This window comes from Mandrillus leucophaeus, unplaced genomic scaffold, assembly GCF_000951045.1.
Source record: "Mandrillus leucophaeus isolate KB7577 unplaced genomic scaffold, Mleu.le_1.0 Scaffold4, whole genome shotgun sequence".
Classification (NCBI taxonomy): Eukaryota; Metazoa; Chordata; class Mammalia; order Primates; family Cercopithecidae; genus Mandrillus; species Mandrillus leucophaeus.
Genome location: NW_012104253.1, coordinates 11,041,751 through 11,054,565, shown reverse-complemented (window position 1 = coordinate 11,054,565; position 12,815 = coordinate 11,041,751). Strand labels below are relative to the sequence as shown.

General features: G+C 41.1%; 1 protein-coding gene across 2 annotated transcripts in view; it reads left to right on the top strand.

Annotated features, from left to right (window-relative positions):
• The window catches only part of UNC79 (unc-79 homolog (C. elegans)), a 382,451-nt gene extending 370,040 nt beyond the window's left edge, over positions 1 to 12,411 (top strand). For both annotated transcript variants that reach the window (XM_011991736.1, XM_011991735.1), the window contains 2 exons: positions 9,767 to 9,808; positions 11,843 to 12,411. In XM_011991736.1, coding sequence (XP_011847126.1) covers positions 9,767 to 9,808; positions 11,843 to 12,043 — 243 coding nt within the window. In that variant the 3' untranslated portion in view covers positions 12,044 to 12,411. The remainder of the gene's footprint in view (positions 1 to 9,766; positions 9,809 to 11,842) is intronic.
• Positions 12,412 to 12,815: the final 404 nt, after the last annotated feature.

Below are 12,815 nucleotides of genomic sequence, written 5' to 3'. Positions count from 1 at the left end.
TCACCACCCACCATCATCACCCACTAGTGGGCATCACCTCTATATTCTATTATGTTGGCCACCGTCACCACCCACCATCATCACCCACTAGTGGGAACCTTATAACTTGCTGTTTCATTCCTTGGTTAACTCCACTCGTCAACAAAGAACATTTGTCACATTCACTCACACTATGCTGAAGAAAAGCAGCCCATTTCTGGGGAAAGCTTGACTGTTACCAGAAGAGAACAAGATCATTGGTTCAAATGGGCTAGATATATGATATCTAGCTTGCTAATAGCAAAAGTCAACACTGTTGGAGTGCAGTGGTACAATAATATACATATGGCAAATGGTACATATTTAAAATGTTCTGTTTGATAAGTCTTGACTTACATTATGCCATGCACTATGATCAAGACAATGAACATATCCATCACCTCCAAAAGTTTTTCAAGCCAGGTGTGGTGGCTTATGCCTGTAATCCCAACACGTTGGGAGGCTGAGGTGGGCAGATCACTTGAGGTCAGGAGTTCAAGACCAGCCTGGCCAACATGGTGAAACGCCATCTCTACTAAAAATACCAACATCAGGCAGGCATGGTGGCACACACCTGTAATCCCAGCTACGTGGGAGGCTGAGTCAGGAGAATCGCTTGAATCCGGGAGGTGGAGGTTGCAGTGAGCCTAGATTTTGCCACTACACTCCAGCCTGGGCAACAGGATGAGACTTTGTCTCAAAAAAAAAAACCCCGAAATTTTTTCATACCCCTTTATAATCCTTTGGTTAGGTTACTCGTCTCCTTGTCCCCAGACAACTACTGACCTGCTTTCTGTCACTATAGATCAGTTTGCACTTTCTAGAATTTTCTTTAAGTGGATTCATACAGTATATACCTTTTTTTGCCTTCTTTCACTTGTAATAATTGAGATTAATCCATGTTATTGCATGTATCAGTGAACCATTACTTTTATTTCAGAATAGTAGTCCATTGTACGAATATACCACATTTTGCTTATTCATTTGTCAGTTGACATCTAGGGGGTTTCCAGTTTGGGGCTTTCACAAATAAATCTGCTATGAAGATTTGTGAAGATGTCTTTGTGTACATATATGCTTTCATGTATGTTGGGCAAATACCTAGGAATACAATGTCTGGGCCATGTGACAGGTGTATATTTACCTTTAACAAAATTGTTTTCCAAACCATTTTCCAAAGCTGTTGTGCCCTGTTACATCCAGTATATGAACAGTATATGAGCAGTCCCAGTTCCTCCACATCTTTGTCAACACTTGGCATAGTCAATCTTTAATATTAATTATTCTAAGAGTTGTGTACTGGTATTTTGTTGTGTTTTTAAATAGCATTCTCCTGTTTGCTAATGACATTAGCATCTTTTCATGTACTTATTTGCTGTCCATATGTCTGCTTGGTGAAGTGTCTGTTAAAATTATTTACCCATTTTTTATTGGATTGGGTTTTTTCCTGAATACTGAAATTTGAGATACAAGTTCTTTATCAGTTATGTGATTTGCAAAGATTTTTCTCTGTGGTTTGTCTTTGGAATTCTTAATTTTGATGAAGTACCATTTACCAATTTTTTTATTTTATGAATCATGATTTTGATGTTGTATTTTTAAAAATCTTTGCCTAGCCCAAAAATAATAAAAAGTTTTATTTGTGTTTTATTCTAAGCTTTATCTATGTTTTCACTTGGGCGTTAGTTTAAGTCTGTGATCTATTTTGAGTTAACTCTTGTATATGGTGTGAGATATGGCTTGAGGTACCTTTTATGTATATGGATAGTTAGTTATTCCAGCATCATTGTTAAAAATACTATACTTTCTCCATCACATTGCCTTTGCACTTTTGTCAAAAATCAAATAACTATACAATTCTAATTCTGGCTTCTTGATTCTGTCCCACTGATCTCTATTTTTTTTTATTTTTATTTTTATGTTTTTTTTCCTGAGACAGAGTCTCACTCTGTCACCCAGGCTGGAGTGTAGTGGCGCAATATCGGCTCACTGCAACCTCCGCCTCCCAGGTCCAAGTGATTCTCCTGCCTCAGCCTCCTGAATAGCTGGGATTACAGACACCCGCCACCATGCCTGGCTAATTTTTGTATTTTTAATAGAGATGGTGTGTCACCATGTTGGCCAGGCTGGTCTCGAACTCCTGACCTCAGTTGATCTGCCGACCCTGGCCCCCCAAAGTGCTGAGATTACAGACATGAGCCACCATGCCCAGTCAGATCTCTGTCTATTTTTATAACACACTGTCTGCATTACTACAGCTTTATAATATTCCTTGAAATCAGGTAGTGTCAGCCTTCTAAATTCATTCATCTTTTTCAAAGTTGTTTGGCTATTCTAGGTCCTTTGCAGTTCAAGATAAATTTTTAAATTGGTTTGTCAATTTCTACAAAAAGATTGTTAGGGACTGGACACGGTGGCTCATGCCTGTAATCCCAGTGCTTTGGAAGGCCAAGGAGGGAGAATTGCTTGGGACCAGGAGTTCAAGACAAGCCTGGACAGCCTGGCAGCATATTGAGACCCTGTCTCTACCCTGCAAAAAAAATTGTTTTAATTAGCTGGATATGGCAGCACATGCCTGTAGTTCTAGCTACTTGGGAGGCTGAGGTGGAGCACAATGATTTGAGACTTTTCTTTTCTAATATAAATGATTACTGCTATAAATTTTCCTCTAAGCACTGGTTTAGCTACAGCCTACAATTTGGCATGTTGTGTTCTCATTTTTATTCAATTCAAAATACTTTCTAACTTCTCTTTTGCTTTCTTTCTGGCATTGATTATTTAGAACCATATTGTTTTACTTCCAAATATTTAAAGATTTCCAGAGAATTTTCTGTTATGGATTTGTAATTCTAATGTATCACAGAATATACTTTATATAATTTGACTCATTTTAAATTATTGAGAATTGCTTTATGGCCCAGAATATTGTGTATCTTAGTAAATGCTCTGTGTGCACTAGAAAAGAATGTGTCTTCTGCTGCTGTCGCTTGGAGTTTCCTAAGTTAGTTCAAACTTGTTGATTGTATTGCTCAAGTCTTCTATGTCCTTCTTGTTATGTCTGTTAACTTATTCTATCAATTATTGAGAAAGGGATATTGAAATATCTCTCAATGTGGATTTATTTTTGCTTAATGTATTATGAAGCTCTGTGATTAGGCTTATAAATGTTTAGGATTGCTGTATTTTCCTAATGAATTGAAATTATAAAATATCTCTCTTCATCTTTGGTAATATTTTTAGTTTAGTTTAGTTTTTTTTTTTTTTGTGAGATGGAATCTCGCTTTATCACCCAGGCTGGAGTGCAGTGGTGCAATCTTGGCTTGCCACAACCTATGCCTCCCAGGTTCAAGCAATTCTCGTGCTTCAGTCTCCTGAGTAGCTGGGACCACAGGCGCCTGTCACCATGCCCAGCTAATTTTTGTATTTTTATTTTTTAATTTTTTAATTTTTTGTTGTTGTTGTTGTTGTTGTTTTTGAGATGGAGTCTCGCTCTGCCACCCAGGCTGGAGTGCAGTGGCCGGATCTCAGCTCACTGCAAGCTCCGCCTCCCGGGTTTATGCCATTCTCCTGCCTCAGCCTCCCGAGTAGCTGGGACTACAGGCGCCCGCCACCTCGCCTGGCTAGTTTTTTGTATTTTTTAGTAGAGATGGGGTTTCACCGTGTTAGCCAGGGTGGTCTCGATCTCCTGACCTCATGATCCGCCCGTCTCGGCCTCCCAAAGTGCTGGGATTACAGGCTTGAGCCACCGCGCCCGGCCTAATTTTTGTATTTTTAGTAGAGACAGGGTTTCACCATGTTGGCCAGGCTGGTCTTGAACTCCTGACCTCAAGGGATCTGCCCACCTCGGCCTCCGAAAGTGCTGGGATGACAGACATGAGCCACTGTGCCCAGGCTGAAAAAACTTGGAGGTGATGGATATGTTCATTATCTTGATTGTGGTGCATGGCATAATGTAAGTCAAGACTTATCAAACTGGGCGTTTTAAATATGTACCATTTACCATATGTGCATTATTGCACCACTGCACTTGAACAGTGTTGACTTTTGCTATATCAAATTAATAAATATTACCCATCTTTCTTTGGTAATATTTATTAATAAAATAGTCCAGCTTTCTTTTGACTAATGGTCGGATGGTACATATTTTTTTCATCCTTTTACTTTTATCCTATCTATGTCTTTGTATTTAAACTGCATTTCTTATAAGCAGCATAAAGTTGAATGTTGCTTTAAAAAAAATCCCATCTGACAGTCTCTTCCTTTTGATTGACGTTTTTAGATCATTTTCATTTAATGTGTTTCGTGATATTGTTGGATTTAAATCTATTATCTTACTGCTTGTTTTCTATATTTCACATCTGTTCTTTGTCTCCTGTCCTCTCTTTTATGCCTTCTTTTGGATTAAGGTTTTTATGATTAAATTTTGGATATAATTTCCTTTTTTTTTGTATAATTAAGATAAACTGAGATGGCAACCAAGATAATTAACTTGAGAACTTTCTTCTTTTCAGACATCAGCATTTAGTGCTCTAAATTTCCTTTCAATACTGTTTTAGCTGCTTTCCCCCAGATTTTGATAGATTCTCATTTCCATTCAGATCAAACTGTTAATTTCCAGTTTGGCTTCTTTTATGACCCATAGTTATTTGGAAGTGTGTTTTTTAATTATCTTTTTAGCTATATGTCTTTGTTGTTGTGTTAGTGGTTGATTTAGAGTTTATAGTATATATTTTTAACTAATCACAGTATGCCTTCAAGGAATATTATACCACCTCATGTATTGTATAGGAACTGAACAATAACATACCTCCATTTCCCACCTCCTGACTTCATGCTATTATTGTCATACATTTTACTTCTATATATTTTATAAAGCAAATCATACATTATTATTTTTGCGTTAAACAGTTGATTGTCTCTTAAGGAGATTTTAAACAAATTTTATATTCATTTACATTTGCTATTATTGCCATATTTATATTTGCCATTTTAGTGCTCTTCACTTCATACCATAGATCTAAACATTCATCTTTCATCTTTCCTTCTCTGCCCAAAGGATTTTCTGTAAAGTCTTCTGTGCAGGTCAACTGGTGATTAATTGTTTTAGGTTTTGTATGTCTCAGAAGCTTTATTTAGCTTTCATTTTTGAAATAAAATTTCACTGGGTATTGAATTCTAGATGGACAGTTTCAGAGTTTTTTTTTTTTTTTCCCAATACTTTAAAGATACTGCTCCTCCATGGTCTTTCTGCTTATATTGTTTCCAACAAGAAATCTGTCATTCATTTTTTTTTTTTTTTTTTTGTCTGTATGTGATATGTCTTTTTTTCCTCTGGCTGCTTTGAAGATTTTGTCTTTGCCACTATGTTTAAGCAATTTGATGATGCTATGCCTTGGTAGAGTTTTCTTCGTATTTCTGGTGCTTGGGTTTGGTGAGCTTCTTGGATCTTTGAATTTATAGTTTTCATGATTTGGAGAAGTATCAACCATTGTTTCTTCAAATATTTTGTTCAGTGCCCCTACTCAACATGTTCAATCTTTCTTCTACCTTCTTGACCATATTGAATATAGTTATCATAACTGTTTTAATGTCCTTGTCTACTAGTTCTGTTATCTGTGTCATTTTTGTTTTATTTTCTGTTGACAGATTTTTCTCCTCATTCATGTGTCGTAATTTTTGTTGTTGCTTCTTAGCATGCCTGGTAATTTTTTATTGTATTATTGACATTGCAAATTTGACTTTCTTGGGTGATGAGTATTTTTGTATTCATATAAAAATTCTTAAGCTCTATTCTGTGACATAGTTACATACCTTACAAATATTTTTGTCCTTCTGAAGTTAACATTTAAGCTTTGTTAGGTGTTGATGAGAGCAGCAATTTTTGTAGGGCACGTAGTTCTTCACCACTGCTGCTGTGTACCACTATACTCATCAGTACTCTCGTGATGTTCTATGAGTTACAAGATTTTTCCACTCTGACTAATAGGAACACAAAATATTCTTGGCCCTATGTAATCACCAGGGGATTTTTTCCTTCTAATATTTTTGGGTTGTTTTTTCCTCCAGTGTTGGATAATTTTTATAACTTGCATGTAGTGGCTAACACTCAGCTGAAGACTCAGGGGATCCCCTTGCAGATCTTTGGAGTTGTCTTTCTCTCTCTGTAGATCTCTCCTGTCCAGTACTCTACCTTGCAAACTGTAGTCACTCTGACCTCCCAGGGCTCTTGGCTACATCTCCTCATTCAGGAAGACTACCAGGCTCCACCTGCATTCCTGCTCCTAGTGCTACTGCCTGGAAACTCTCTCTAGGCAGTGAGCTGGAATACCTGCAGGGCTCACCTGGTTTGTTTCCTTTCCCTCAGTGATCTCTGTCCTGCATTTCTTGATGCTTAATACCTGAAAAACATTGTTTTTTATAGTTTGTCTGGATTTTTAGTTGTTCCAGGCAGGAGGGTAAATCTGGTCTTTGTTACTCCATCTTGGCTGAAAGAGAAAGTTTCATCACCAATTTTAATTTTGAGGGCTGGAATAAGCAGGATTGAAATGAGTACAGTCCAACCAGGCAGGAAGTCTTCCGTTTGTTCTGTAGCATGAACCAAGATAAGAGGAAGGGTATCACTTTTATTTTTGTGAAAACCTATTTTTTAAATGTCCTTCAGTTTTCAGGATATTGTTTCTGAAGCGGGGGGGGGAACCCAACCAACTTTACTCCATTATAACATTGCAGAGCCCAAAATAAATTACATCTAATTCTTACTGACAGATTTGTAGTAGCCACTAGCAAAAGAGAATGAAAATGAAAGTTATTCAATAAGTCAAATTAACATTCCTGAAATAGGATGATGGCTGGGTTATACAATGTTGTCAATAACGATGAGCTTTAACTGGATGCCTTTAGTCACGTGATTTGCAAATCACAAACCTGAAGGTCCCTTGCAGGTGTATTTTAGAATCACATGGTCATAGATTACATCAATGGGGAAATAATAAAATCCCTTTTAGACCAACATCACTGTTCCTCTTGCTTGCTTCGCACAGACCCTTAGCCCCAGTGGCAGCACTGGGAAAGGTATCCACCCAGGGACAGGGTACTCAGTACTCCCTGACCCTCCTCTTCCCAAGTCCCTCACGATTCTTAACAGGAGGTTAGTTTGGGTATTTCCCAAATATCAAGAGGCGTATGGGCCCACTTCCATATTAAATAGTGAAAGGTCAACAAAGTCTATAACATCAGGACCCTCCAGGGCTTGCTTTTTGCTGTGCAGAAATTATAGGGGGAGACAGTTAGACTAGATAAATATTTTTTTCCATTCAGAATGCCTAGAGGAGCCAGTCCTAGTAAGGGTGAGAGGGCACAGCTTTATCTGGTACCCACCTTTGTAATCCCACAGTTTTGTTACGAGGGTTGGGGGACAGGGGGGAGGCATGGAGACGGTGGCATTTTCTGATATTTTCAGCTTTAGTCTCATGACATTTTCTGATACACACCATACTCCATTTCTAAACACAGTATTCATGTTAGAGACCACGTATTAGCTAGCTGCAACAGAAACACTATGTTTAGGAATGTTTAGGAGTGACAATGGAAGTCAAATTAGCAAATTGTATACACCAACAGAATGTTAAAAGTCAACAGCCAGATTTAGCCTTGGGATCAAAAACAGGGAGAGAAATTCAGCTTATCACTTCACCAAGTTCATTTTAAAGAAAATGTGATGAATTCAATGAAACCAGCAGCTTATGGCTATGACTAACTTTGAACTCTGAGGTCATTTACATACCGTACCCCATCCCAAAAAGCTCTCCTTCTTCTTTCGTTTTTTTTCCATTACATCACTGTCCCCCAGTTTGCGCAGGTTAGAAACCTCTACCTCTTCTTTGACCTTTCCGTCACTTGAAAGAGCAAAGAGCAGACTCATCCTCAGATCCTCAAGATTTGTCTCTGCAGGCGGAATCCTTCCCCATCCCCAGAAACTGTCCCTGGTCTTCTCTGGACCATTGAGGCAACCTCCACAATGACGCTTGCCTCCATTCCCTGCCTCCTTCTTCACTGTAATCTGCAGGTTGCTGCCACAGTGATCTTTCTTGAGCACATTCCTGCTTCTTCAGAAGCTGTAATGCATTTGGAATAAAATTCAGATTCCCTAATTTAGCATTTAGGGCCATCTGGTGGGCTAAGGGTGTGAAGGGCTGGCCTGTGCTTTTCTAAACTTGTTTTTCATGGCCCTTTTCTAAGAGCCTCACATGTCAGCATCACGTGCCTGTCTCCCATCCCCGACTCTCTGCACACTCCCACCAGTGAGCTTTGCCCATGCCTTCTCTCTGCTTCCTGGAATGCCCTTGTACTGGCTTCCCAGGACTACCAAGGTATTACAGTCTGGGTGGTTCAACCAACAGAAATGTATTCCCTGGAAGTTCTGGAGACCAGAAGACTGAGATCAAGGTGTCGGCAAGTTTGGTTCCTTTTAAGGGATTGGAGAGACAATTTGTTCCAGATCTCTCTCCTAGCTTCTGGTGGTTTGCTGGGTCTTTGGGGTTCCTTGGCTTGTAGGTCCCCATCTTCATCTTCACATAACATGCTTTCTGTGTGTTTCTGTGTATGTGTCTGAACTCCCCTTTTTATAAGGACACCAGTCATATTGGATTAGGGGCTCACCCTACTCCAGTATGACCTCATCTTAACTAATTTACATATTCAACAATCCCATTTCCAAATAAGGTCACATTCTGATGCAGTGCAGATTAGGACCTCAGTATAGATTTTAGTGGGACACAATTCAGTCCATGACAACACTACTCCTTTATTTGAGTGGAGAGTTGGAAGGTGTATGGCTCGAAACGATATGATACATATCGGTGTATTAAAGATCTAAGAAGTACTGAAATAAAGAAACTAACATTTCCAAACCTATTGGATTGGAGTCCCCCTCCACCATTTGAAAGTTCTCCAAATTAGAGTTCCATGGAACACGCTTTGAGAAGTGCCATATTCTGTCTCCGACTTCTGGATGTACAAGGCCATGAATAGTTACTTAGATCCTAAAGGACTGAAACATGGCGGAGGGACCAAAGCAGAGAGAAGGAGCAGCTTCCGGAAGTCCTCAGGCCAGGGCACCCTGCGACCTCCTCCCAGGAAGGACCACATCAGAGGGGTTGAGGGTCCGTCAGAGAAGCAGCAGAGGGCCGGGGCTCCCCACCAGGGACTTGCTGCTTGGCTGTGTGTGCTCCCACACCCTGCAGACACCCGGCTCCGTCTCGCTGTATTCCGCCTTCCAGATCGCAGCCAGGCATCTCGGAGTGGCCTTCCTCACTCACTGAAGCGTTCCAACCACTGACCAGAGATATTTTCCTAATGACTACAGGCAAATAGAGTCGCCATTCCACTCAGACACTCAGTTCTAAAGATCCTGTGGAGGAAATTCTATTTCAAGAAAGTGAGGATTTAATTAAATAAATACACATTTAATTTCCTGTGCTTAGTAGCTTTCGGGAGACAATCAGTCATTTACTCTAAAGTGTGTATCTCAGGCACTCATGGGGCGCTTATTAACCTCCAAATGCCACTGGCTCAGCAGGGTTTGGCCTCAGAAAGGCATTGTGCTGATAACGGGTAGCTCTGCCGCAGGGCCCACATCCATGCGCAAAGTGAAAGGGATTCAGTGTGGCCTGTTTTCCCTTGCAATAAGCGAAGCTTTGTGGGAGAATAGAGAACGCTAATAATGAAGCTTTTGTCTTTCTCCATACAGCTGATACCTATGTGGTTGCCAATGATTCAGTCAAATATCAAGGTAAGTCACCCCCTGGGCTGATTGGAAGCTTGGTTTCCTGCAGAGAACATATAACATTCCTAGGGATTGTTGATGCTCCATTTACTATGGAGAAGGATGAATTCAACCTGTTCCTGGCCTTAGAGGGCTGATAATGCAGGAGACCTGTGGGCCAGGTAAGGGCTCTGCAGGCAGGGGGTGGCGGCAGGAGCCATTGTCCTACTGCTTGAGGTTGGTAAGCATACAGATGGCGGGGAGCATCCCAGGGTCTGAGCGAGCCTCAATCCACTGATGAGAGTACAGGCCAAGGCTGGGTGCAGTGGCTTCCGTCTGTAATCCCAGCACTTTGAGAGGCCAGGGTGGGAGGATTGCTTGAGGCCAGGAGTTGGAGACCAGCCTGGGGAACATAGTGAGACCCCATCTCTACCGAAGAATAAAAATTTAACTGGGTGTGGTGGCATGCATCTGTGGTTCTAGCTACTTAGGAGGCTGAGGTGGGAGGATCACTTGGAAGCCCAGGAGTTCGAGGCTGCGGTGAGCTATGATCCTGCCACTGCACTCCAGCTTAGGCAACAGAGTGAGACCCTGTCTTTATTTTAAAAAAAGAAATCAAAGAAATGTAAATTGGAAGTAAAAAAATAAACTGTCACTGTTTGCAGATAACAAGATCGTGTATAAATAGACAGAGCAAGACCCTGTCTCTCAAAAAAAAAACAAAAAGAATAGAATACTGACCCCTTGGAGGATACCCAGACACATTCAATGATATGTCCTGGTTGCTAAAATTGATTTTCTATCATGGAAAGAATTCTGTTATGAAAGGATAACATTGAATAAAAGGATTGAGCTACAAGGAACCTACTGCCTCATTTCATATATGAAGAAATTTAGGACCAAAAGTAAGAGTGACTTGGTCAGGACCCCACAGCCTGGAAGAGGAGATTCCGACCGAATCTATTTCCCAGCCCCAGGCTTCTCCTTGAGTGGCGCTTTGTCATTGTAGGGGCAAACATACTCTATGACTAGCAAACAGAGTTACTGGGCTTGACTTAAGATGGCAAAGCCTGCCGCCTGCTCCATCCAAACCGGGTCCTGTCTGTCGCACTAAGTGTTGTGGGGACAGGAGGAAAAGCTGGAAAGTTTTTTGTGGCTTTCTTCTCTGAGTTGAGGAGGCATGCTAATGGAAGGAAAGCGGTATGAACTCAGGGTGCCCAGACACTATAAGAGAAAAACGCAGCTGTCTACAAGGACCACAGCCTTTGAGTCCTGATTATGGCCTTGGTGCTATTTGTGGCGGCCATCGGGGGCATGGGCACTGCTGAAAACTGCCTCTTGATACTAGTTTTTTTCTGTGAAAAGAGTTTCTTGCACTCTCAGCTTGAAGCATTTTAAATTGCCTCTCTTACCCCTTTCCCGGCTTTATGGCAATCTGTGGTGATTTTACATTGCCCAGATGGCCAGGAGGAGGCCGACAGAACTCCCTAAGAAGCTTGGAGAAAGAAGAAAAGCTATTATCCTAGCTTCTTCCTGTGCCAAGTTCTGTTCTGAGCACTCTTTTAACCCATTTGTCCTACACAAACCCCCTGAGTAAGTGTAACTCTCCCCCCTTTTCCCATGAGAAAACCCAAACACAGACCAATAAACCTTGTTCCCAAAGTCGCCTATAGAGGAGCCAGGCTTTGAACACAGGGAGCCTGGCAGTAGAACCCGGGCACTTCTCCACCACACCCAGGTCCCTGTCGTAAACAGTTCCCTGGGGCCAAGTTTATGTGTTAGCCCAGCACTGGTGTGGCAGCTTTATGTTTTCACTGCAGTGAGTCCGTCAAGATGGGCATGTCATTATTCTGGTGGGTTGGGCCAGGATGACTCTAGAAAACACGCTGCGATCCCCTGCTCTGGGCACTGCCAGAGTTGAGAGTTTGCCTTCTTCAGGCCAGATAACCCTTGAGCCAAGCCTAAGTTCTGCCTGCAAGAAGCCGCCTGGGTTGACGCTCCCTGGGTTGCCCAGGAACACTAGAAAGAAATAAACTAAAACCTCTTGCCCTTTCTTGACAGCACTTATCTGCAGGACTCCAGCTTCGCCTCCAGGCTATTCAGAACCACGTGAACCACCACAGCCTAAGGACGCTGCCGGGCTCGGGCCAGAGCAGTGCTGGCCTGGCAGCCCTCCGCAAGTGGCTGCAGTGCACTCAGTTCAAAATGGCCCAGGTGGAGATCCAGTCCTCGGAAGCAGCCTCTCAATTTTATCCTCTATGAGTGGACTTCTCGGCGCTCAGTGTCAACACTCTGGTTTAGCAATAATGGGTTTAAAAACAAACAATTTGATCCAAGCAGGTTGGGGAACATATTGGTACTGTACATTCTCTTTCTAGTTTAGTAAAAGATGTGCAAAGGCCAGAGAGGGCCGAAAATGAAGCTTTCTTGCTACACATATTTCTGATGACTCCTTGGGCTATCTGATTAAGTGTTTCCTTACATTATTTTTTAAAAACCAAATCATTTTTCTTTAACTAACTTCTATTTTTTTTAAGAAAAAAAAATAGACTGGTGGGTACTCACAGAAAAGTTGTATAAGTCCCCCTGTTGCTATTTTTGATGATAGAGAATAAATAGGGTTTTTGAAACCTTTGTAGTGTTTTTTCTTAAAATCCACTCTTGGCAATGCAATAAAAAAAACCGTCACCATAAGCCAGTGACACCTGACTGAAGCTTTTTGTCATTATCCTGGGAAAAGTGGCAGCTTGCAAGGAACATTACAAAGTGCACTTAGAAATTAGGTGGTTAAACTGTGCCAATTGTTTTCGTTGTTTTATAATATCATTTTCCAAAACTGTCCAGTAAGTTTTATTATTTTTAAAACTAGTTTTTCAACTCATTAGTTCTAGGCTGTACTCTCTTGTAAGCTTTACGATAACCACTTTAGTTTTGTGAATAATAAATTTTATTCTTTTGTTAATACTTGTATACAATTTAATTGAAAACTGTAGCTTGCACACCGGACCAGATGAGTCCCGCACTGGCACAGCGC